General features: G+C 45.2%; 1 protein-coding gene across 2 annotated transcripts; it reads right to left on the bottom strand.

The window, feature by feature from the left end:
- Window positions 1-1,205: 1,205 nt before the first annotated feature.
- Window positions 1,206-27,194, bottom strand: Crebl2 (cAMP responsive element binding protein-like 2). 2 transcript variants are annotated; one of them, NM_001015027.1, is made up of 5 exons: window positions 26,904-27,061; window positions 10,345-10,542; window positions 8,239-8,383; window positions 7,149-7,185; window positions 1,206-4,148 (listed from the first exon to the last, which is right to left on the bottom strand). In NM_001015027.1, the coding sequence occupies exons 1-4, from the start codon at window positions 26,916-26,918 to the stop codon at window positions 7,172-7,174; spliced, it is 372 nt and encodes a 123-aa protein (NP_001015027.1). In that variant the 5' UTR covers window positions 26,919-27,061; the 3' UTR covers window positions 1,206-4,148; window positions 7,149-7,171. The 2 variants fall into 2 exon arrangements, with proteins under 2 accessions (NP_001015027.1, XP_038963836.1); XM_039107908.2 differs by lacking the exon at window positions 8,239-8,383 and having other exon boundaries at window positions 26,904-27,194.

The following is a 27,194-nucleotide window of genomic DNA, read 5'->3' as shown; positions in this document are numbered from 1 at the left end:
TGTAAAATGCCACTATTTTTCATACTTTTCAAAAGGGCACCCCTAGTGAGTTGAGGAATTTAAAAAGGTGTGCTGATTGAGTAAATTCTAGGCAGGCCTCGGCCGCAGGCGTGGTTCAATGAGCAGATGACAGGCGGTTTTCTTCCATAAGGGCTTAGTAAGGAGGAGTCCGATCTGGAGGTCAGGCCCATCAGCCACTTTAGCTGTGTGTCTTTTATGCAGCACACGATCAGCAGAACTTTGCATGCAGTCCAGACTCAGATTAATGAACGCTTGTAACTCAGTAAAATGGACATTAAGTCAAGTGGTTCTTAAACTGAACCTACTTAACTAAAGGCTGTTACTGCCATGGAGAGCCTCCCATTATACAACCCAAAGGAGTGTAGCAATATAGTAACACCTGGGAATATCCTGACACTACATTTTGAAAGATTTATTTTATTATGTATGAGTACACTGTAGCTGTCTTCAGACACACCAGAAGAGGGCATCGGATCCCATTACAGATGGTTGTGAGCCACCATGTGGTTGCTGGGATTTGAACTCAGGATCTCTGGAAGAGCAGTCAGTGCTCTTAACCACTGAGCTATCTCTCTAGCCCCTCTAACACTATATTTTGATAAGAGCTGCTTAAACACTTCTATTTTTGATAACTTAAATCATTACATACTGTGAATATTTTGATTTTTTTCAGATTTAGTTTGTCTATGGGTGTGTGGTCAAAAGACAGCTTGGGGGAAAGGGGCTCTCCCTCCCACTGTATGTGTGGGATCTAGGGACCATCTCAGGTTGTCAGGTGTGGTGGCAAGTGCCTTTACCTGCTCCGTCATCTTGCCAGGCCAACCCTGTGCTATTTAACAACAGGTTTCCATACCCCTGTGACTCAGAAAATGAACTAAGGACCTGCCTAATACATTTAAATAAAAAAGAGTCGTGTGTGTGTGTGTGTGTGTGTCTATGCACCACCTCTGTAGGCACTCAAGGCATCTCCTGGAACTGTAGTTACTTGGGTGCTGGGAGCTGAACCTGGGTCTTCTGCAAGAGCAGTAAGCATCCTTCAGTTCACTTGAGAATGGAAACAAACGGCAGCCCACCAAAGCCAGTTCTCCCCCTTCTACCCCGTAGGGACTGGACGCAGGTTGTCAAGCTTGAGCGGCTGTAGGTTATACAGAATATTTCAGTACTGTGAAACAGGCAGTTTGACATGATTTTGGTGAAGATACTTTATTTTCCATAAAAATATAATTGTACAATGCTCTTCTAAGGAAAAAAATCCTTCATTTGCCCCCAAATACCATGTGGTTTAATCATCTCTTATCTCTTAAAAAACAAAATATGTATTTTAATATTTGTAAAAACATGCAGCTGATTTCTGTGAAATATAGTATTTGTTTTTGTTGATTTTACTCGCCTTTAACTAAAAGTGAAGCCCAGCTTAAATCTGTTCTCTACCACCAGCCAAAGCGGACCCATGCGGCCCAAGATGATGACGTCACAGCTGGAGACGCTGGGCTGTGCACAGGGCAGGCAGTGGCAGGGGCTGCTGCACTCAGGGCTGATTTGGGCGTCACAGGACTATGTTAGATGAGGACAGAAAGCACACTCAGAACTTCACATAGCCTAGAGGTTGACCTGACCAGATCAGCTCCATGTTGCACCAGTTGCTCCAGTGTGTGGGAGTGGACACTCAAGTGGCAGAGCCGGACTGGTGTGAACGAGCGAATCTCCTTAACTTCTGAGGTAAAGAGAAAAGGGAGCGGGCTCTGCTGAGGAAGCACGTGGCCTCTTCCTGCCCTAGATGGAGCCTTGGGCTCTGTCCTCTCTCAGCTTGCTCTCCTCTGGGAAGAACTGCGGTTAGCCCGCAGAGCCCCACTGGATGGAAGCGGAAAAGGAGACGCTGCAGCTGTTGGGATCAGAACAGTGATTGGATCACAGATGAGGGAGAAGGGCCAGCATAGAACCCAGCGCAGTTAGCCTGTCCCCGTCAGATGCTGAGGGCCATTGTCTTGGTTTGATACCTCCAGAACACTAAAGAGATACAGGCCCGAGAGTAAACTCAAAGTGCAGCCACATTCACTCCAAAGCACATCTCTTCTACCGGGGGATGACCCTGCAGTTATAACTACAGCCTGGGAATGGCCTGGCTACTACAAGTACACACACCCTGCAGAACCTTTGAGCACAAGGCACACATTCCACTGACGAGCCACATTCAGCCTGGAATGTCTGCTTTGAAAACATTTTTTTTTTTTTCTGGAGAAACAAAAGGTAACAAACAAAGCAACATAAGGTCCTGGGCTGTTCTGCAAAGTAAGGTCTATGACTGAGTAGGCAGGAGCACACCCATTACAGTCAGAACACTACATTTAAAACACTTAAATTCTGAAGGGCCTGTGTCAAAAATCCTTGTCTCCATTTATGGTCCTAAGAAGACATTAAATACCCTAATGCCCATTTTCCTATAACACAGAGACCCAGCAAGCTGTGCAAGCGCTCGGTCGGTGGTCACTCACCTACCATGGAGGACTGAGGTTGCAGCCTGCACTCAAGGGATCTCCAGCTAACGGGAGGAGGCATCTGTTCTAATGCCTGTCACAAGATCACAAGCTACACAGTCCATCTCATGTCCACCTCACAGACACCTTCCAGGCAAGTCTGAACCACAGCTTGCAGGCTGCCCATGCCTCAGAGTAGCTAGGAATGTGGCCCAGCACAAAACTGTAAACTCACTAAAAACATTCAATTCTCAGGCTTCAAGTCACAACGTCAAAAGGTTGGACATGCCTAATGGCTATGATAACTTCCTCTTCAACTGCCAGTCTGTAGCAAATACTTCTTTTCCTGAAGTCAAATTCCTGCTTCAGCAGAGGGAGGAACACTTGTAATTAGCAGCAACAGAGAACACATCTGACTGAACTAGTGAGAGAAGCGAGTGAAGTAGAAGCTCCTTGTCTCTGAACCTATCCTACTATGACTCTGCCCCTCCACACCACTCCATGTCATGTAAAGGCAGCTGTGATGGGAACCATTCAGAGCCACATGCCACTCTACATGCCCACCAGGCCCAGGCTGCAGTGCAGGGTGCAGCTCAGGATGCCCCACCGCAGTGGGGCACAGGCTAAAGCAGGTGCAAACACACAGTGGGCTTCTCTCTGGCTCAGAACACATTCAAAGGACACTCACGTCAGGGAAGAACTGAGTATTCTGTCAACAGCAACCGCCATGACGTCACCAGCAGGGTGACCTGTGCTCCACACGGAAAGGCAGATACTCAGTCTCAGCAGCTACGTTCATTCTGTATTCTTCAGGGGAATCCCACGCCTCAGTGGAGTGCACAAGCAAATGTGTGTGCATGGAGACACACAGCAGGACCATGTCACACACATACTGCAGGTTAAGGTACTGAATGCCACTGAAAGGTTACTTTTCACTTAAAAATAAAATGTGGCTAATTATTCTCCAAGCATGGATTTGGCCCTAGCCAGCTTTCATAAATACAGTCAGAGGAAACAGCAACAAGAGGCTGTCGAGGGCTTCCTTGTTGGGTTGGTTTTGTTACGCACACTCTTTAAACCAGGCATATCGCTATGGGTTACAAAAACGGAGGTGTATATATCTGTCACTACATACAGCTTATGCTGGAATGGCTCACAGGTACCCACACTTCACTCAGGTAAATACAAAGGAGTTGGTATTGGGTCCATAAAGGCCGAGAACCACAGGGACAAACAGCCGACCTGGTGTCTTTGTGTAGGGTGACTAAAAACATGAAAAGAAAAGACAACTAAACAACACACACACACCTATCAATTACACAGGACACATAGGAATTAACCATGAAAGCCATAGGGCTAAGGTGCAAACGTGCGCGTCCATCCACTGCCTCCACTCCCACGATCTCGGGCATCATGACTTGTTACCCGGCATGGAGAGCAACATCGAGCAGGTCTGAAGGTTGGCAAACCTAAGTGTTGCACAAGGACCTTCGTGACATATCGTCACACATTTTGGTAGAAACTTTGGGTTTACAGAGATGCTTACTGAGCAGTAAGCGGAAAATAGAGCAAAGAAGCACAGTCCTGCCCATTCGTCCTCCGTAGACATTATCCAACCTTTGATCACTGACTGCATTTTATACCATCTTCACCCTGAACAGAAGCAAATGCAACAACATAAGAACGTTTCCAGTCAATGAAGTCTGGTTCATCAACTCGAAGACTCATGAATTTATGTATTTGTTTGTTTCTTCATATCTATCTATCTATCTATCTATCTATCTATCTATCTATCTATCTATCTATCTATCTATCTATCTATCTATCCATCCATCTATCCATCTATCTATCTATCTATCTATCTATCTATCTATCTATCTATCTATCTATCTATCTTTCTTTCTATCTATCTATCTATCTATCTATCTATCTATCTATCTATCTATCTATCAATCATCTATTTGTGTGTGTGTCCGAGTGTGTGTGTCCGCGCGTGTGTGTGTGTGTGTGTGTGTATGTGTGTGCATGTACGTGTGTGTGCGTGCGTGTGCAGGCATTTGTGTGTCATGGCACACATGTAGAGGTCAGAAGGCAGCCTCGAATCCAGTCTTTACTTTCCACCATGTTTAGATAAGGTCTCTCTGTTGTTTTTCAACTGTGTACACCAGAACTACCAGCCTATGAGCTTCCAGAGATTTCCTGTCTCCTCTTCCCATCTGGCCACAGACATGCTGGGATCACAGAGCATACTCCTTTAGGATTCTGGTCGTCATGCTTCTGTAGAAAGCATTTTATTCACTGAACTATCTCACCAGCCCATCATAAATGGTTTCTAGTTTTTTTGTTTTTTTTTTAAAGATTTATTTATTTATTGTATATAAGTACACTGTAGTTGTCTTCAGACACACCAGAAGAGGGCATCAGACCCATTACAGATGGTTGTGAGCCACCATGTGGTTGCTGGGAATTGAACTCAGGACCTCTGGAAGAGCAGTCCGTGCTCTTAACCGCTGAGCCATCTCTCCAGCCTCTGGTTTCTAGTTTTTTGACAGGGTTTGATGTATAGTGTTTTTCAAACACTCCTAGTACCAGAGGATGACCTTGAACCCCTGTCAGGTACTGCAATGTGGGTACTACCATACCTAGCTAAAATTCACATTTTTTTTCTTCATGTTAATATATACAGGAAGGCTTTGTGTTGTTGTTATTGTTTGATTTGTTATGACCCAAGATCTTACTTCACCACAAGATGGCCCAGAACTACACAGCTACAATGGTTCTTCTGACAGAATTGAAAATCACCTGGGAGAAGGGCTTGTGGGGGATACTTTATTCCACTAACTGATGTGAAGACCCACTCTGGTGGCACCATTTCTGAGGCAAGGGACTGGACAAAGGGAATTTGAGCAACAACTTTGTCCAGTCCTCACTCTGCTTCTTCTTTTTTTTTTTTTTTTTTTTTTTGTTCTTTTTTTCGGACCAAACCCAGGGCCTTGCGCTTCCTAGGCAAGCGCTCTACCACTGAGCTAAATCCCCAACCCCCCCCACTCTGCTTCTTCCTGGGGATGTGATGTGACCAGCTGCCTCAGGCTCCTGACCCTGTGACTTTCTCATCATAAGTTCTTCAAACTGCAAGCTAAAATAAACTCTTTTCCAATTGCTTCTGTCCAGGTATTTTATCACAGTAACAGGAAAAGGTCAGATGGTAGCCCAGGCTGACCTCGAAATCATGGCAACCTTTTCGTTTTAGCCTCCTGAGTACTCAGATGGCACATGTGAGTCACCATTTTTAGCTAGTGAGACTTTTAAAAGCTACAAATATATAGAAAAAAATTAGTTAACTTGGTTATTTTCACCAGATTAATTTAGATAAAGGCCCAATATTATCTACTAAAAGTTATAAAAAAAAAACCAGTTCCCTTAATTTCATAACTTTTTTTGAGATAGGGTCTCACGTAGCCCAGGCTGGCCTCAAACTCAGTTATTAGTTGAGGATGATCTTGAACTTCTGACCCTCTTGCCTCCACCCCAGTGGGTGCCCAGTGTATCAACATTTATTTATAACTATTTCAAGTCTTCCCAGGGGTTGGGGATTTAGCTCAGTGGTAGAGCACTTGCCTAGCAAGCGCAAGGCCCTGGGTTCGGTCCCCAGCTCCAAAAAAAAAGAAAAAAAAAAAAAAAGAATTGTATTCAAGTCTTCCCAGGTAACAAGGACAAAGAAGAAAATGCCTGACCTCTTCATCTTCAACCTCCTATATGACAGATTATACACATAACCTGGACATTCTAAAATCTTCAGTATCTTCACTCTTCAATGTATGTAAGACATTAGCCTCTGCATCATATCCTAAAGGACACTGAGCCCACTGTGGGCCACACCCCCAGAGGCTCCACGGCATTCGTGAGTGAAGTGGGTGGGTGAACAATGTGGTAGGTGAGTCTATAAAATAACGCCCCCAAGAAGGAATAACGCTGTGATACACGTAGAATACGAAAAGGCAGGGCTGGAGAGATGGCTCAGGGGTTAAAGAGCACTGACTGCTCTTCCAGAGGTCCTGAGTTCAATTCCCAGCAACCACATGGTGGCTCACAACCATCTGTAATGAAATCTGATGCCCCCTTATGCTGTGTCTGAAGACAGTTACAGTGTACTCATATATAATAAATAAATAAATCTTTAAAAAAAGAATATAGGGGTTGGGGATTTAGCTCAGTGGCAGAGCGCTTGCCTAGCAAGCGCAAGGCCCTGGGTTCGGTCCCCAGCTCCGAAAAAAAGAAAAAAGAAAAAAAAATATGAAAAGATTAGGCCAGATTAAAGAAGTCAGATGCAGAAGATAAATGATTCCACTTTTACAAAATATCTACAAGGCATCAGTTCATTGGGACCTCAGGTCAATGGTTGTGAAGGACTGGTGGGGACGGTCAGAGGATTGAAGGTTTAACAGTCCAGGGTCTCACAGGACGGATGGTCACATATTTGTAGTTAGAGAGGACAGTTGTGTACTCTGGGAGTCTACCCAAGGGTTCTGCACTGTCATTTTAAAATGGCTGATTTTTTTCAAGTTTTTCATTTTGTGTTAACATGAGTTTTACCTTAACAAATACCTTAACAAAAATAAAAACAGTCCTGGACTGGGGATATAGAGAACTTACCCAGCATGTCTGAAGCCACGGGTTCAATTCCCCACCACTGCAAAAGAAGAAAAAATATCTTCAGTTACAACTTACTGTAGTAAAAGCCTAGACTTGTGAAGACTAGCCTCTGGAATACACTCTGAGGCACTAAAAACTCACCCAGCCCTTCCACTCTCTCCTCTCATTTCCCTAGTTTGGTTTTTATCCTGGATTGAATGCAAGGCCTAGAGCAGTGGTTCTCAACCTGTGGGTTTCAACCCTTTGACAGCCCTCCATCTCCAAAAATATTTACACTATGGCTGATCTTTTGGTTTGGCTTGCTTTGGGTTTTTTGTTTGTTTTGTTTTGTTTGGAGACAGGGTTTCTCTGTGTAGTCCTGGCTGTCCTGGCCTCACGCTATAGGCCAGGCTGGCCTAGAACCCAGAGATCCAACTGCCTCTGCCTCCCAAATGCTGAGAATAAAGGATGTGCCACCACCGCCCAGTTTATAGTTCCTAACAGTAGCAAAATTACAGTTATGAAGTAGCAACAAAAATTATTTTATGGCTGGAGGGGGTCACCACAACACGAGGAAGTATATTATAAGGTCACAGTATTAGGAAGTTTGGGAACCACTGGCCTAGAATATTAACCTTGAACACACACACAGCCTATTGCTAGGCGACAGTCACTAAGAACATGGTTCTTCAGCATTACTGTTGGAGTAAGTGTGTAAGCTAAGTGTTAAATCCCTGTAAACTATGAGGAGAAACAAGTACAAGAGAGTGGCTTTAACGACACCCTGAGGGTCGTTTCTAATTGTGGACGGCCTACCATACCATTCATCAGCTGCCTGGATTATTCAGTCTTTTGACACAGCGTCTTTCTACAGCGTCCAGGCTGCTCTCCAGCTTGGTGTTTCCCTACTGATGGCAACGCAGGTGTACACGTCACACCCAGCCTTCAGCTGGCTTTCAGTTCAGGGTTTAGGATCCTCTGGCAAACATTTGTTGATTGGCATTTTACAAATGACATTAGTACTTGATTTTAAGCCACACTGCTTAGTGGTCAGCACACATTCTCCCTGGGATGCTCGCTTAACAGGAATGCTGCCATAGACAGTACTCACACGAATTGGTGTTAGCGTCTGTCTTTCCAGCTTTGGGATGCCTGCTTGAGTTCTGCTGAGACTTGTTCTGCTCCTCGCCAGTGAGTAGGGCCCTTATTTCAGAAGGGATTTTCCCTTGGTCCATTGCCATGCACCACTGCTTGTACTGAAATATTTAATACACTTAAGTAAAAAGCTCAGTCAGAGTTCAGGCAGCACATTGGGAAATCCTAGACACAAGCGCTCTCCTGCGGGCTTGTCTGTAGCTCACTGCTGTAGCACTTGCTTACACTGCACTAGCCAGGCTAGCTGGCCCGTGAGTCTGGAGACTGCTGTTTCTGCCCTCTATCTTGCCAAGGAGCACTGGGATTACAGATGTGCCCTGCCATGCCCAGCTATGTGGTCCCGAGGTCTGACTTCCAGGTTCTCTGCTCACCTAGTCATCTCCTCAGCCCTGCAGGGTTTTGTTTTATTTTTGGATATAGTCTCATAGAATCCAGAGGATGGCCTTGAACTTCTGATCCTCCTGCCTCCACCCCCCCAATGCAGGGATTCTAGGCAAGCACTGCCGTGGCAATTTATTACTTTCTGAAGAGCCAGCTTTGCAACAGTCATGGCAGTACCACCTCTCTCCCACATGTCACCTCATCCCTAAGGGCGCAGTGAGAGGGTTTTAATTGTTTCACCTACTGGCATTTCTACAATCCCTATGAACTCTGAATGGAACATGCAGAGTAAACTCAGGGAGACACAGATGGCGGCCTCCGTGCAGAGCTGTGACTGTCGTGCAGCTTTCTCCACTTAGCAATGCACTGTGAGCCTCTTTCTGTATCGGCAGATATGGATGTGCACTGTGGTTTGGGGGCCAGGCCTTAATAACCCAGGTACCAGTGATCTTGCTCTGCCTTCTAAGTGCTTACCCAAACTTGGCTGCACCGTGACTCCCCACCCTGGTCACACATGGTCTCATATATGAATACAGCATGACTTGTGTCTAAACAATCTGCTATCGCACCTTTTTATTTACTTGTGGGTGGGTTAAGATGGGGTCTCATACATCCTAGATTGGCCTCCAACTCACTGTGTGGCTGAAAGGACCCTGAACTTCTCCTCTTCCTGCCTCCGTCTCCTGCGTGCTGGACACAGGCTGTGTCATCACCTGTTCATGCAGCGCTCACATCAAATTCAGGACCTCATGCATGCTAGAGGCACCACCCACTGAGCTACCCCCCCACCCTCCGTAACTTCTCCTTACACTTACCACAGTGTCATGGGCATGCATGTGGGGGTCAGAGGAGAACCTGCAAGCACTGGTTCTCTCTAGCCACTGGTGGGTTTGGGGGATGGAAAGAAAGTCACCAGCCTTGCTGGCAGGCACCCTGATCTGCTGAGCCACTCTGTCCGCCCTCTGTACATCTTCCTTTTTCCTTTTCTTTTAAAAATGGGATTTTTGGGGGTTTTTTGGTTTGTTTTTGGTTTTTGCTTGTTCAACTTTGGAGAACTACAGCTCTTTTTTTTTTTTTTTCTTTTTCTTTTTTTCAGAGCTGGGGACTGTACAGCTCTTTTTTAAAGGTTTATTTTAAAGGTTTATGTAATGTATGAGTGCTGTGTCCACATGTATGCCTGCACACCAGAAGAAGGCATGGGATCCCATCGTAGATGGTCATGAGCCGCCACCATGTGGTCGCTGGGAATTGAACTCAGGACCTCTGGAAGAGCAGCCAGTGCTCTTAACCACTGAGTCATCTCTCCCGTCATCATTATTTTTTCTATCATAACAATTCCTTAATGTTCCCACTCTATTAAAATGTGTATTTGGACCCACCTGGTGGTGGTGGTTCACGCCTTTAATCCTAGCACTCAGGAGGCAGAGGCAGGAGGACCTCGAGGCCAGCCTGGTCTACTGAGTGAATTCTAGGACAGCCAGGGTTACACAGAGAAGCTCTGACTCAAAAGCCCAAAAGAACAAAAAACAAATACAAAGCCTGCAATGTGGTAACACAAGGTGCCCACTCCTTCCAGTGTGTGCCGATTGGATGGTAAGGACTTGTGTGGCTCCTGGTTTGCTGTACCCCTCATGGTCCCCAAGTTAGGATGGATGTTTCTCCTGTTGGTGAAAGGCTTTACCATTTCCAGTTCCTCTCGGAGTGCACATATAGCTCTTTCCCGACTGGACACCAACTCCTCCAAGTACTGGTATCTCAGCTTTTTCCTGGCCCGGCACTCTCTTGCACTCTGCCGGCTTCGCTCAAGTTTTGCTTTCAAGTCAATTTTGGCTGGCTTCCGCCCTCGCTTACCAGGCTTCTTCACTTTGCCTCCGACCACCTTCGGCGAGAGAGAGGAAACAACGTTTTTCTTTTAATTTTCTTTACGGAAAAACAACCATGGTTGCTTATTGGCAAAGAGAATGTTTATGAACAAGGAAGCAAAGCCTGCCATGAAAGCGTAACCCTGCCTCACACCCTTCTGAGCCATTTTCCATACTTTTAATACCATGACGGTGAGATTAGGTAGACAGGCTTTTATCAATTCTTCAATAATAGTAACAATAAAGTTTAAATAGTTTATACTCCATATGAATATGGATCGTTTTTAAAATTATGTTTTAAATACTGTGTGTGTAGGTTTGTACATGTGAGAGCAGTTACCTATGGAGACCTGAGGTGGGCGCTGGATCCCCTGCAGGGTGAGTCATGTGCTACTGGGAACTTTCTAAAGCAATGCTGGGATCTGAACTCATTTCCTGTGCAAGAGCAGTACCTGCCCCTAACCACTGAGCCATCTCGGTAGCCTCTATAAGTAATGTTTACTGCCTTGAAAACTGTATTAAAATTAAGTAAAATCATTTAAAATCCTGGGCTGGAGAGATGGTTCAGAGGTTAAGAGCATTTGTTGCTCTTGTAGAGGCTCAAGATGGCTGCTTACAAACATCTGTAACTCCAACTCCCGGGGCTCTCATGCTCTCTGCTGGCCACTAAGTATGCATGTGGTGCAGATATACATGCCCTTATACACAGAAAATAACAAAACAAAGATTTTAATTAAAAAAAGTACAGTTTATGGTGATCCTTAGAAAAGATCTTATCTTCTGTGTATGGGTGTTTAGCCTGCACCGTTTGTGAAGGACATGGGTGTCTGGGGTCTGCAGGGGTCAGAAGAGAGCGTTGCCCCCCTTGGGCAGACAGCTGTGAGCTGCCGTGTGGGCACGGGGATCGAACCTGGGTCATCTCTAAGAACAAGTGCTCTTAACCCCTGAGCCAACTCCCCAGCAGCTCATCATGATTCAAATAAGAAAGTAATGACTGAGGACTTCTTTGTTGGCTTGGGAATGAACAGATTTAATCTCATGTATATTTTCAAGGTTTTTCTTGTTTTGTTTTGAAGGATGGCTACTGGGAGTTTATTCATTGCTTGGTGCAAGGGGTCAGGAAAGGTCAGGGGTGTGAGAGAAGGGGGCTCTCTGCAGCTCCTGCTGCTCACAGTAGCTGCCGGTAGTGTACTGGTGAGTGGAGCTCTGGCCTGGCACCTCAGAAGCCTCTGCTTCGGCTGCCAGCTCAGGACAGCATCCTGGTGTTGGCCCGACCAGAATGGATGACTCGCTGCTTCTTCAGAGACCAAGATCAAGGCCATGGCCGATCAGGCTTCTGGAAGCCTGGAGGGGATTCTGCTGAGTACTCAGGAAACTCCAACATGGTGGCCATGGATGAGAGAATGGACTTCCCGGAAAAGCACACCAGTGGCTGGGGTCAGCTTTACGGAGACTCCAGTGGGAGGGCATGGTTTCCCCTGGGTACTAAGCACTTCCGTAGGAGTTTACTGGTTGTGGGGTTCTAGGAGGCAGCTTCTGGAAGGGACGGATGCCATGCTGTTGACAACACCTGAGCAGGGCCCTTCCTCACTGGCCTAGGCACAAGGTCAAGGTCATGGGTGGCAAGTCCTGGGGTCCTAGGCTATGGAACCCCTTTACAAGAATAAGCTTCATGCATGTGTACTTATTCCCTTTTTATTTTCAAGATTTTAAAGTTTACAATTAGACAAAATATATAATGCCTACATTAAATCGTATGTAGATATTTATTGTTTCTAAGCAACTTAGCTATAAGCTCCGTCTACAAATGTACTGAGCCCAAAGGGAGACAGAAGGTGTCCCTGAAGTTTTCAGTCACTCCGTGCGGCCTCTAGAAGCCGGGAATTACTGCCCCCGAGCAGCTCAGGTTCCCCCTGCCCCAGTGGGGCTGCAGACAAGCTCTCCAGACCTGATATTCACATACTGCTTAGGCACAGTTATCAGGAGACTGGCGGAGAAGCGCAAACCCCTCACGGGTTAGTCTGAAACCACGCCACCTCGGAGGCACACTTACCTCGGCAATGCCTTCACACCTGCTTGGGGAAGTCCTGTCGGATCCAGTTTTTATAAACCCTAACACTGCCATACCACCTCAGAGCTCTTTATATGTTCCCACGATTTGACTGCCCATCTCGTTATTTAACAAAACAGAATGATGCCCCATTTTCTCTGAAAACCACCCTCAGAGCAAGGCTGCATCTGTAGTGACAGAGTGGGGGCTCAATGGAGAGCCCTGTCTTATTTGAAGTCCTGAGTTCAAGCTCACTTCTACCCACACAATCACTCTCAAGAGTGCACATTTGCACCCTCAGGGTACCGAGTACTTTTCAGGTGATTCTAAGAGGTGTAAGATAAGACACCAGCAGTCGATCAGTGCGGTAAATGTGAACGCACAGGGCGGCAAAGCCGAAGGGCAGTGCTCATTTGTTTACGACCGTTATTAGTACCACACACAGACAATGCCAAGTAAACTATAAAAACTGGGCCACTATGTATAATGGTTAGATTTTATAAAAACTAAGGCCAATGTTGTGGCACATGCCTTTAAATCCCAGTACACTCTAGGAAGAGTTAGGTGGACCTCTGTGAATTCCAGGCCAGCCAGGGTTGTTATATGGTGAGACCTTGACTCAAAATAAACCTAAACCAAACGGAGAACAAAAAAACAGGTGAACAACAGCAACAAAAAATCCCTATTTAGTCATTTACTTATTGGTTCTGAAGTCCCAATCCAGAGCCTCAGCCCTAAAACGAAACAAACACCCTCCAGACTTGAAAACAAACAGGACACTTTTATACCCTTATCGAATTCCACGTCTATCATGATAACTAACTAGGGCCTCTAGCACCTTCCAGGATAGCTTAGAAAGGAGACAGACTGACTACTCCAGAGCTGTGGGGAAAACAGTACCATTTCCACTTGGTACCACATTAGGAGCTCGCTGTGGACATGATGGCTCAGTAGCTCAGAGCACTGGCTATTCTTCTAAAGGACGAGGGTTTGATTCCCAGCACAGCCATGGTGGCGTATAACCATCTGTAGCTCTAGCCCCTCAGAATCCAATGCCCTCTATGGCTGCACTCGTGGGTACTGCATGCATTGATGCAATACATATATGTAAAAGACAGTTATCTAAAAAGCCAGACACTTTAATATTTTCCCTGGTAAGTTTTAACTTTTCAAAAGCTGGTCTGTGAAAGCTTTTAGGTCTGTACCATCCTGTTTATATTCAGTATAACCACACATTCTTCAGAAGGTTTCTAGGGCCAAACATTTGTTAGACATTGCAGAATGACCTCAGTGACCTCAGCATCATGAAATTTTAGATGATCCTTATATTTAATAGACTACCCAAGTTTAAAACAATAGTTTGAAACCATCCTGCATTAAATCTGTGATTGCTACAGTTTTTTAGAAAGCAATATACAGGCCAGGGGCAAAGCACAGAGGAAGAGCACTTGTCTGGCGAGAACGTGCAATATATAGTGTCAGGAATGGTGGGGCATGCTGTGCTCAATTCAGGAGCCTGAGGCAAGGGCACTGCTTTGAGTTCAAGATCAACTGCAGCTACACAGTAACCCTGTGTCAAACACACACACACACACACACACACACACACACACACACACACACACAGAGAGAGAGAGAGAGAGAGAGAGAGAGAGAGAGAGAGAGAGAGAGAGCGCACATGTCTATAAGCTTAGCCCCCAGGAAACTAAGCAAGAAGCTCAGGAATTTGAAGGCAACCTGGGCTTTCTTCATAGTGAGACCTTATCTCTAAAAGAAGAGGGGAGGGAGGGAGGGAGGGAGGGAGGGAGGGAGGGAGGGAGGGAGGGAGGGAGGAGGGTGCCTGGTGAGACAGCACAGAGTAAAGGTGCTTGTTGCAGAAACTTGACGACCTGAATTCAATTCCTGGGGTGTATGGTGGGATGGAAGGAGAAAAGGCTGACCTCAGAGCTCCGTATGCATGTCCTGTAAAGAAGTGTGCTCTCCTGGTCTCTCTTCTTTCAGACATAACACAATGACAAGTCTTACAAAGAAAGAAAAGGTAATCCATGTGCAGGGCAGGGAATCAGCACTCACACAGTGCTGTGTCCATCGCCTACATCCTGATGCTCTAGGAAATTCAGGGATGGCTGCCTTTGAGAAGCCAGCAGGATAACAGAGTGTACAGCAGTCTTGGAATCCTGAATTAAATCCAGCACAACCATTACAAAAAATCTTAAGTATCTATTTAGCTTTCATAGCAAAATATGTAATTATTGGATTTCATCTATTTTGCCTTTTGTGTGTATGAGTATTTTGCTTGCATGTATGTCTGCACAGCATTTGTGTCCCCAGTGGTTAAAGACTAGAAAGAGTGTTGGGTCCTTTTGGAACTCAAGTTAAAGGCAATTGTGAGTGCTGAGAATGAAACCTGGGTCCTTTGGAAGAGCAGCCAGTGCTCTTAACTGCTGAGTCACCTTTCCAACTTCAGGGATTCCTTTCTTAGAGTTGGAAGACATAGTAAATCAATTGGGAGTTCTGCCCTTTATGTTATCAAAACAATCAGGTCAATGCCATATGGCCACTACTGCTCCAGTTTAACTGTGTCTGCACAGGCCCAAGTGTCTGCTCTATGTAGCAGCCACAGACATGTAACTAAGGACCTCGGTGTCCTACAGAGGTGTTAGTATCAGAGGATTGTTGTACATGACCTCAAGCTTTATAATACATTACAGACATTTGCAAAACCAAAGTATTATACAAATATAGGTTAATATATCAGCTGCTTTAACACCTGAACGCTATGCATGTCACTAACCATTCATGTATTTGGGCAGGGGCAGGAGAGATGTTAAGGGCATGCATGCACTGGCCTTTCACAGGACCTGAGTTTGGTTTCCAGCACCCACTTCAGACAGCTCACAATCATGAGTAACTCCAGCTCTAGGGAGTTACTGCTTCTGTGGAAACGTATACACACGTGTGTACCCTGCACACACATATACCACCCCCAACAACACACTCACCCCCCACACACATAATTTTAAAAAAGGATTAACATTGACTAAGTTTCTTTCTCTTTCTGCCTAGTCACGACAACTATATAAATCAGACTCAAATTTGACGTGACTGTCCTTCCTGATGGGATTTAAGATCCGTGTCTGTTAGCTATGGTTATATTATCTCCTCCTTTAGCTGGATGGTGGTGGCACACACCTTTAACCCCAGCACTAGGGAGGCAGAGAGAGGCAGGGGAGCTCTGAGTTCAAGGCCAACTTGGTCTATGGAGTAAGTTCTAAGACAGGACTACACAGAGAAACCAAAAACCCACACCCCCCAAAAATCATGCTAAGTACTTATTTCTGTATACTCAGAATTATGATATTGTCCTAGGTATTTACTTTCTAAAAGTTATGACATTTAATTTTAGCTTGACTTAAGAGAGAAAAAAAGCTTTTTTTTTTTTTTTTCTTTTTTGAGAAGGGGTTTCTCTGCTTAACCAACCCTGTCTGGGAACTTGACCTATACAGACTGACCTTTTAACTCACAGAGATCCTCCTAGCTCTGCCTCATAAGTGCTGGGATTAAAGGATTGTGCCACCAGCGTCTGGCAAAATATTTCCAAATAACCAAGAAGCCTAAGAAATTAGAAAACTATTTTGAGAAACAGATTATATTGTGATTCTAAAAATTAAAAAACCTTTAAGATAAATGAAAACTGAAATAGCAAATCTTCTGTGGTATAACAGACTGCTGCTCAGAGGATATTCCTCACATAAACATGAAAAGAAAGCTTTAAAATCAATAACCCAACTTCCCATTTTCAGAAGCCAGAAAAGGAGCAGAAAAGAGGAGCCAAAGCAGAAAAGAGACTGCAACGCACATGAAAAGGGAGCTCTTAGCACGGCAGCAAAGCAGGTTCAAGAACCAAATGTATTCATAGACCTGTAACAAGCAGTCTGCATGAGTTATAAAAGCATCTCATTGGAGAAAAGCCAGCTTCTGGAGACGTCAGCAGTAAATTACACCACATTTAAGGACAACCATTTAGACTGGGCACAGTGGCCCCTGTCTATAACCCAACACTCGGGGTGTCACTCAAGGCCAGAGTTAAGGCCAGTCAGGGTTATATGAGATTGCCTCAAAAACCAAAATGGAGTAATTAACACTAACCCTTCACAAACTCTCTCAAGAAACCTAAGAGGAAGGAACATTTCTCAATTCCAATGAGGCTAACACTAAAAGGAGCCAGGGTTTTAATTCTAGAACACAGGAAGCAGAGGCAGGAGGATCACATGTTCGAGGGCAGGCTGGGTTACATAGTAAGACTATGTCTGAAAAACAGGAAAAATAGGCTGAGAATGTGGCTCAGCGGGTAGAGTGCTTACCTAGCTGAAGCCTGGATTCGACTCCCAGCTTAACATTAACTGGACATGCTAACACATGTTTGCAATCCCAACATTTGGGAAGACTAGGCAGGAGGATTAGAAGTTCATGGTCATCCTTATCTACATATTGAGTATGAGGCCAGCTTGGGCTCACCTGACAGGAAAACACTGGCTCCTGCTGGCTTTTAGCTTGACTGAGAAAATATAAGCTCCAGGCTCAGAGAGAAATCTCCTGAGTCAGAGAGTGAACCTGCCTCAAAGAACTAGATGGAGAGTGATAGAAGAGGATGGTTACTTGCACGGCTACACACACATGTACACACATGTACACTGACACAAACACAAATAAGTCCCCAACACAAACAATAACAAAACAAAATGAATGAATAAAATCCATGATTAAATTCAAGAACATATAAAAAGGACTCTGCCCTATGACCAAGAGGAAGTTATCCTTGGAATAAAGATCACTTTAATTTCTGGAGATCTTTTATAAAACATCATATCAACAGGAGAGGGGAGACACACACACTCACTCACTCATACACACACACACACACACACACAGAGAGAGAGGGAGAGGGAGAAGGAGAGGGAGAGAGAGAGAGAGAGAGAGAGAGAGAGAGAGAGAGAGAGAGAGAGAATGAGAACACAAGGATATAGGATATCCTGGGCTACATGAGATACAATGTCAAATAAACAACCCCATCCCCACCCAAATCCTACATTTATATACTCAAGTTTTTTTTTTCAAGATTCAATTTTCATTTTAATTATAGGCTTATCCACTTACTTTACATAAAGTTTAAACACAGCCTTATTCAAAATGCTAAAAAGTTACAAGTTTTTTTTTAATGATGTAGACTATACAATAAGAGCACACACAGCATCTCTCCAGACAGATGTCTCAACTGCTGCCTTAGAAGCCTGCTCAGGGGAGGGACCCTTCCCAACCAAGTGTGTGGTTAGAGAAGTGATGGAGGGGCTGGGGATTTAGCTCAGTGGTAGAGCGCTTGCCTAGGAAGCGCAAGGCCCTGGGTTCGGTCCCCAGCTCCGAAAAAAAGAACCCCCAAAAAAAAAAAAAAAAGAGAAGTGATGGAACTGAGCTGAGCAGAACCTAAGTGACAGACAGGAGGAGGGGCTTCAATAATCCTGCTTACCACCAGCCCCTGTGATGATGGTGCCAAGAACACAGGGCATCTGAGCCTAGAACATCCTCTTCATCCATGGGGTGATCTGTACCACACAGGAGGCAGTGACAGCCTTCTCCTCTAGGGGTGAATTGCCAAGGAGTGGCCAAGGCCAAGGGGACAGACAGCAGTAGCAGTGGTCCCCTGGCTATCAGTCTGGCCTCCATCTGTGTTTCAGCATCTCCTCAGCTTCACCTGGATTCTCAACTTCTACATGTGTAGCCTTTGGAAAGATGAGGGTGCAGCTTTTCTATAGGCATGTCAATCATTTGATTTTCCCAGAGGTGGAATAACCTCCTTGGTGTGATGGTCACATTCATGTTGAGCCTCCCAGTGTACACTTTTGTGGGTTTAGCCTTGTCCTCTTTCAGGTGGCTTAGATTCAGAGCAGGAGTGCCTGACACGTGTGTGCAGGCACCAAGGAGGTCCCAGGAGCCAGAGTACCTGTGGGTCATGCTGGAGCTTCCTGAGCTGATGCTGGACTGGATGGAGACCTGGTGCTGCACTGCACCTCTTTAGGCTTGTCCCTGCCAGTCCTCTTGCCTCTGTGCCTGCCGCCCTCCACCTTTATAACACCATCACTGGAGCAGTCCTTGGGGTTGGTGGGAGCCCTAATGCTGGGTTTTTCATTTCCTTTGATTCCTCAAAAGCTCTTATTTTTATCTTGATGAATTCATTCTCTCCTTCTGAAGTGTTCAATGCAGCCATGCGGCCTCACTTATCTACTTCTAACTCAAGTCTCGAAGAGATCCCCAATCGGCTGCAATTAGGCCAGAGTAGCGTCAACCAGCAGCTGCCACCTCCTCGTGCTTCTCTCAGACCCTGGTGCACAGCTCAATTTTTTTTTTTAACGCTAGGCTTTTATGTGATAAAACTATACAGCAAAAAATACAGGGGGAACTTTTTCAATCTGATAAAGATCATCTATAAAACACCCACAGCTAACATCATAGTTGATGAGGAAAGACAATGCTTTCTGACAAAGATTAGAAGCAAGACAAGGATCGTGTCTTCTCTCACCATTCTTAGTCAACAGGAAGAAAAAGAAATCGAAGGCAGTACAGATAGAGAATGAAAACGCCAAATTGTCCATTTGTAGATAACATGATCTTGTATGTTGAAAACCCAAAAGAATCCACAGAAAAACTATCCGAGCAAATGAATAAGTACAGCAGGGCTGTAGAACACAGGATCTACACACAGAGCCATTGTGTTTCTGTGCTGTTCACTATCGAGGAAAATCAGAAAATGAAAATAAGAAAGCAATTCTAGGGTTGAAGACAGAGCACAGTGGCTATGATATGAGCACCGTGGCTCTTCCAGAGGACCCAGGCTTGATTCCTGTAACGCACATGGAGGCTCCTAACAGGTGAGGCACTCTAGTTCCTAGGAATCCAACATCCTCTTCTGGTCTCACGAGCAGCCAAAAAGATTAAATCACTGAACTTCATTAACGACATTATCAAGGTAAGAAGACAATGCACATTAGAGTTGAAAATATTCATGTTGCATTTAAGGTACAGGACTTGTACACAGCACACTCTAGAGCTCTCCAAAGTCAGTAATGAGAAGACAACCCGATTCCAAGGGTGGCAAAGGTATTCACAGCATCATGCAATAGGATGGGACACTGGTTAGCACTGGGGAGCTAATGCTGAACTGAGTTCACACTAGTCCTCGTCTGTTTTGACGAAAGCGCATCACTACTGCCTGGTGACACATTGTCACATAGAGCAGTTTCCTCCCTTGAGATCCTCTGTGCTCCACTAAAGCTCTGGTACCGCTCATGGCGTCTCTGTTTCCAGTTTTCTCTTTGTTCAGATCATCATACGGTTAGTAGTACATACATCCTTTTCAAACTGACTTCTTTACTCAGTAATTCCCATTTATGGCTCCTGGAGCCTTTAACTCCATGGAACCTTCTGTAACTTGGTATGTTTTTCTTTATACTGAATAACACTGCAATGGATGAATGCTTTAGCTTGTTCATAAGACAGAAATATAATGAAATTAGTGGTGACTGTCACATGACCCTTTGAACATACTAAAAAGCAAATCACATAGTTTATATGTGAAAAATATATGATGCATGAATTATTTATATGTGAAGTGAATATATGATGCATGAATTATTTACATGTGAAGTGAATATATGATGCATGAATTATCTTTCAATAAAGCTTTTATTAAAAGCAACGACAACATGGGGGCAGACTACACGGCTCACCAGTCAGGGGCCTGAGTTCAATCCTTGGAATCCATGTGGAGGAAGGAGGGAACTTCCTACAATTTGTCGTTTGACCTTTCCTCTATGTGTGTGACGTGGCATGTGTGCACCCCTTCTACACAAACATAAAGGAGCAGGAGAAAGGGAAGGATCGAGATGGTACATGGAAGCTTAGGTAGTGTACACGTCTCAGGAGTTCAAGGTCATCCTTAGCTATATAGCTGGGAGCACCTGGTTAGCGTGCACAAAGCCCTCATCCCTATACAAGATGGGCCACAGAGAACCAGAAACATAAGAGAAAAGAGTGTTATGGTCAGGAGAATCCTAAGTGTCTAACTAGGAGATTTTAAAAGCCCAGAATTAAGATGCAGCCAATGGAGACAGAAGGAAACCAGTCTGCAAGCGAGACCTGATGTGATGATACGTTGGACAGCCCGGGCTTCAGTGAGCTGCTGTTAACTTCTGCAGCAAGCTGGCACATGACTCTAGCTGTGTGTACTTTAGGAACTTACTGGGTTTCTCAAAATCAGGGCCCTCATCCTCTCCCACAGACTCTTAAGAGTCTTTTGGAAAAAGAGAATAAACTTGTTTTTGTTCTTGGTTAAGGCAGGACGTATAGGAGAAAGTTTTGAGTGATGGGCCCTCTGTGCTGTCTCATGATGATACATCCCTTCACATGAGCACCCTGTCCTCATTGCTTTCAACTAAGAGGGAAATCCATTCCTTAAGAAACAAAAGTCCCTTGTATTTTCATATTTTTACGTTGGGTGTATTCCCACGCTAGAAGTCTCTGCTGCTTTGGCTGCTCCTGGGATGTCTTTTCTTCTGCTCAGCCTCCTCCCCTGGCTTTGGAACAACGTGTTCATCTTCAGTGAGGACCATCTCTATGTGGCAGGCGGGGTTAAAGATGCATCCCAGATGCCTAGTTCGGTGGTAAGAGAATCTAAACCCTCCGGTTCAGCATTGTGCTCTGCACTTCTAACTTCGTGCAGTAAAAAAGCAGTGCTCTTCTCGGGCTCTGACCCCGTGTCCAGTCTTAGTGTTTGCCCTGGGCACAACTACCAGCTGTACTATTACACGCCAACATGGCACACACTGCTTCTTTAAAACGCCACCCTTCAGATACTTGGTAGCTTTTCAGATCCACAAATCTCTGATGGCCTGGGCAGTTACACAGGTGATCTTAAAGTGAACATGAAGATTTAAAACTTTAAAAAAATGTAAAATGATCCTCAATTTTAAAAGTGTTTTATAATTTTTATTCTTATGGATATTTTGCCTGCATCTAAATCTGTGTACCACACACGTGGCTGATGTCCTTGGAGGCCAGAAGAGGCACTGGATTCCCTGGAACTGGAGTTGCAGGTGGTTATGTCATCCTGTGGGTATTGGAAATTGAACTCAGGGGCTCTTTAACGAGTTTAGCCATCTCTCCAGCCCCTAGATCTGAGCCTCTTGGTTTCCATGCTTTTGTATGGTTTCTGGGTCAAGAGAACAGTGAACCATTTTCACAGGTGGCTTGCAGGAAGGGGCACAAATACATTTCTATACTCAATGTCCCATTTGACCAAATACTATAAAACACTATTTTGTCATCTTTTATACATTTATTTACATTTAAATGCTCTAGTGGTTTGGGGGGGTTTTGTTTGAGATTGCCCAAACTGACCCAAATTCACTGTTCCTAGAATAGTCTTGAACTCACAACACTCCTGGGCCTCAACTTCTGAATTACATCTCTTGCTTATAATGCTCATTTTAAGGCAACCCATTAAAGATCCAGTTGTAGGACACCATTTTTATAAAGTGGTGCTGCAAGCAAACAGCAAAGTGGCACACTGCCTACGAGTTAAAGGACAGCCATGTGCCCTTCCCCACCGTAAAGAGAGGGTAGGAGAGTGTCTCTCTGGGGCTCTGAGGGACTTCCCTACTGTGTGGCTCAGGACTTTTTTAACCAGAGTTTCAGAAAGCAAGAGTGTAACCACATCTTCCTGCTGCTAACCTTTCTGCCAGTTTCTGGAGCCAGGATAAAGAAAATCCAGACGGGCATCTCAAAAACCCAGTGAATAATGCCCACATTCTCTTTTCCGCCGAGGTCTATCCCAGGTCACACACAGCTATTCTGTTTGACCCTGGAGCTGTCATACTGTACAGATAACACTGTGTAGACTTAGCAATGCTTGACTCGGTTCCTCAGTTTATATGACTGTGTGTGCTTCTCTGCTATCTACTTCTTCCACAGTTGGACATGCTTAGCTTCTGCCCTATCACTGCTGAAACTGCTCTTGGTAGGTGTGGGATTTTTGTTTTGTTTTTGTTTTCTATTCAGAGACAGTTTCATGTGTTCCCACATCAGCCTCAAAACGACAATAACCTTGAACTTCTTTACTTTATTTGACAGAGGATCTCACTACATAGCCATAACTGGTCTGAAACTTCCTACCTAGATCCACCTGCCTCTGTCTGAGATTGAAGGCTTGTGCCATGATGCATGGACTGCCTGGGCTGTGAGGCCGAGGGTGTGTGCCATCATGCCTGACCATCACTCTCATTTCTCAGCTCAGCTCTAGTAACTTTCCTAGTCGTCTGCCTCACCCACAGCAACCAAGGTTCCTTTAAACTAGCTACAAGGTCTTACTCATATCCATTTCTACCGTTTACCACAGCCACATATTAGGTAACAAGTACTTGATAAATTAATGAACAAACAAGGAAACGTTTCCCAAGTCCTTAAAAAGTGAAACATCTTAAGTAAGACTTCACCTAGGTTTTTTTGCAGGGGATGGGGGGAGAGAAAGAGTGAAACAGGGTCTTACTTATGTGGCTAGCCTTGGCTTCCAGTTATAGCTGAGGATGGCCCTGATCTCCTGATATTCTTGCCCCTACCTCAAGTGCTAGGGTTTCGGGCATGGGCCACCGTGCCTGAGGCTGGTTTCCAAGTCAACTGTGGGATACCTAAGTTCATGGACACATTTCCTGTTTAGATTGTGGACGGGAAAGCAGGCACATTAACATCTACTGTCAGGCTTGCTCAGACGTGCTGGCCCTTCCATTTTGGCATTATGGGAAGTGTTTGCAGAGGAGGCGGTGGGTAGGAACAGAAGCAGATTGCTGGCTTATGTGAGACTCCTAGGAGGGTGGCTCCAGTGTGGCAGAGGATGGCTAAGGGGCAATGGGGAGGATTTCAGGGTCTGGATGTCAGGGTTTTGTTTTGAAGGTAAATCGCTTTACCAGCACCTGTTCAGTACTACTATAAGGATGGTGACCCTTGATGGGTATGAGAGAGGCGAGCAGAGAGTGAGAAGCCTCATGTCTACAGAATAGTGTGTACCACAGAGTGGACAGAAAGAAGGGAACAGACCCATATTAGCAGTGTGGCCAGTAGCTGACTAACTCCTTCAACGGAGGTGTTCTACACTGACAGGCTGGGCAAATACTCTGTAGAAGTCTTTAACTAGCCTTTAGACTGGCAAGAACACATCTGACTAGAACATTTCAATTTATTCATTCAATAAACATAAAAGTAAAAGTAGAAACAATAGCCTTCAGTGATTGAAAATAATGTATCTCTATTTTCCTTCAAGGTGGCAGGTCAAAAAAAAAAAAAAAGGCTTTCAAAACAACACTTCTTCCTGATGGAAGATAAGAAGGCGGCCTTAGAAAGTGACCTTTGTTAAACAATGCAGCAGGTAAGGACAAAAGTGAAGTTCAGTTTATATCCAATTATGCCCTCTTGTCCCGTCTAGTGTAAGTGTAAACCTGGCTACAAATGTCACTTAGCAAGGACCAAAACAAGGATCTCAGACCCCATAGACGTCTTTGCTCAGTAAGACGATAAGGTCGCATTTGTGAGTGCTGTGTGTGAGACTCCTTACTAAACACTCATAGGTGTGTCATCTCAAAGTCTGCCTGAGCAAGCCTCCAAGGAAGGGATTGGCCTCATTTAAAAGCCTAGGTAGAAGTTCAGAGAGCTTCAGCAACTTGGGAGTTTTTCCTTCTTTACTAATCTAATTAAAGATCTCAGAACTATCTAGGAAAGTCTGCTGCTTAGGCACTCTCCTAAGTTCTCTGTTCTAGGTGTTCAATCAAGCACCCAAATCCTATCACATGCCCTCTCTTTTCCCAGCCGCAACAGTCTGTCTGGGCGGGCTGGAGAACACACCTGCAGCTTATTAGTTAACAAAGCCTGAGTACCTCTAGGCAATCTCAATGCCATTGTTTGAAATAGTCACTAGTACCTAGCATTTTAAGGTACACTACTATGATGGTTTGTATAGGCTTGACCCAGGGAGTGACACTCTTTGGAGGTGTAGCCTTATTGGAGTAGGTGTGGCCTTGTGGGTGTGGGCTTTAATACCCTTGTCCTAGCTGCCTGGGAACTGGTCAGTATTCTGCTAGCCACCTTCAGATGAAGATGTAGAACTCTCAGCTCCTCCTGCACCATGACTACCTGGATGCTGCCATGTTCCTATCTTAATGGTATTGACTAAACCTCTAAGCCAGTCCCAATTAAATGTTGTCCTTATGAGAGTTGCCTTGGCCATGGTGTCTATTCACAGCAGTAAAACCCTACCTAAGAGAACTACTACATAAATCTTTATATTGCCCATAACCCCACTATCACGTGCTGGTTTCAGAAGTGACCTCTATGCAGTTGGGGATATAACTAGTCGGTAGAGTGCTATTCTGGCATGCACAGAGCCCTAGCTTGGCTCAAGCCCTACGCCCACATATAGCCAAGTACAGTAGCACAGGCCTGCAATCCCAGCCCTGGAGAGGTGGAGGGGGTTGGACCTGAAATTCAAGGTCATTCTTGGCTTCACTGAAAATTGGGAAGCCTACCTAGGCTACAAGAGACTCTTTCTGAAAACAAACACCCCTCAAGAACCAACCAACCAACAAATCAAAAACTGTATATGATCTTTTGGTAAGTAAAGTATTTCAAAACCCGATGTACTTTTGTTTGGAACGACTAGAGACCTTAAGAAAGCTGTGAAATACACCATAGGTCTGGAAAGGGTATAACCGAAAATTATACATTATACAACGGCAAAAGCACATCAAAGTCTCCAGGTGAGGAAGAAGACTGCTATACTCTTTCAGCATCCTTGAGATGCTGAGAAGACAATGGATACAGCTTGCAGACTTCATTTCAGGATCAACACGGAAAGATTAAGGTAGTAAAGACTGGAAAAATATTTCCTGGAAAACTCTCGGAACTCTCCCTTTCTATTTTGAAAATACCACTTCCTGTCAGGAAGAGTTTGCTATTTCACAAGCAGTTGGTTCTCCTAGGTGTGTCCAGGAGGCAGATGACAGTGCGGGGCTCTCTCCCTTCTACCTCTTCTCAGAGTCTGCCACATGAATACGTTATATATTAATACAGCATTAATACAGAATAAAACAACCAGCCAAGATAAACTGGATTTTCTTTCTCCCTACCTGTCTGAGGATGTGTGAAACAAAAAAATTAAGAGCAACAAAATTTTGTAAGATGGAAAAAAGGGGGCGGTACCTGAAGGAAAAAGCTCTTCCAAGGAATACAGCAGATTACGAAAAAGTAAGACTTTGAAAAGCATGGGGAAGGAACAGCTTAATTTAAATATTGGCAAAATGTATGCCAAGCATGAAGTTCCTATTGGACATCCCAGCCCTTGGCAGGTGGAAGAGGCAGGGAGGCAGCTGAAGACCATTCTCGGCTACTGAGAGAGTTTGAGGCTAGCCTGGGGTTCCTCCACAATAGAGACAAATTTAAAATGCTTGATTCCTGAAAATGAAAGGCCCAATCCCCAGACATCATAAGGCATTAATAAACTCCCTGACTACTCCTATCTTCATGAAATGTGAAGCTCAAGTAACTTGAGAAGATGGAATCACAGATCTACGAATTAACTCATAATGAGCGCTATTTTATAGTCATAAATAAGTGTGCTAGGGATGAAAGGCTGGATACGGACACTGAGTTGAATTAAAAACGGAGAAAACTACTGTTTTTCTAAAAGAAGGTTTTTAGAGGTAGATTACAGGCCGTGATCTGATAGCAACAGGAGCTAAGCACTTTTTCAACCAACCCCAGGAAAACAGCTCAGGGTTGGGGGAGTGAACTGACTAGATGAATGGGGCATTGAGTGAGCGAGACTGAGGGAGGGAAAACCATCAAGGGTGATTATGCCTAATTCAGGACGCACGAATTAATCTCTCCCAAATGGAAAACGCAAGGAAGGGGGGGAGACGGGGGAGGGGGGAGTGAAGCACAGTAGATTCTTCACTTATTTCGACCTCCAGGTCAGAGACGAGGGCTTGCACTCCTTGGACCCCCAAGCAAACACGGTTACCCGGGTGTGAAAATTTTGCAAGGGCCAGGGCCCTTGCTAGAAAACTGCAGCCTGATGCTCCCTAATATCCTGGCGGGGTGCCAGGGGACATGAGGCACACTGGTATCTATGGCAGGTGTTTCGTGAGTGCTCGCGTGGACTTCTGAACTGAGACTGGGCGGCGAGACTACGTGCGGCGACAAGCAGGCGGCGGCGGCCAGCCCAGGACTTACCTTGCTGTCATCCATCTCCGCAGACAGGCCGGCCCGGCCCGACGCCCTCCCGGCCCTCCCCCTCCTCAGCGGGCCAGGCCCGGCCCCCGCCCCGGGGAAGAAGGGGATATGGCTCTGACTGCCTCCTCCTTCGCCTAACAGTTCGCTTCCCTGAAGCCACGGTCACGGGGACCCGGATCAGTTCAGGAATGGCAGAGCGGACCCTGGAGGCTGCCCCAGGCACCTCCCCGCTCGGTCACCGCCTCCTCCTCCCGCCCCATGACAGGCTCCGGGAGTGTTTACAGACGCACT

This window comes from Rattus norvegicus, chromosome 4 (genome assembly GCF_036323735.1).
Source record: "Rattus norvegicus strain BN/NHsdMcwi chromosome 4, GRCr8, whole genome shotgun sequence".
NCBI classification, from domain to species: domain Eukaryota; kingdom Metazoa; phylum Chordata; class Mammalia; order Rodentia; family Muridae; genus Rattus; species Rattus norvegicus.
This window is presented reverse-complemented; position numbering and strand designations above follow the sequence as displayed.

Bases quoted from the DNA above. Each gene is read 5' to 3' on its own strand.
- Crebl2 (NM_001015027.1), bottom strand. The intron at 8,384-10,344 runs GTAAAGCCTTTC...TAAATATTTCAG, and splicing joins TCCGAGAGGAACTGGAAATG to TACAAGCAGTGGTGCATGGC.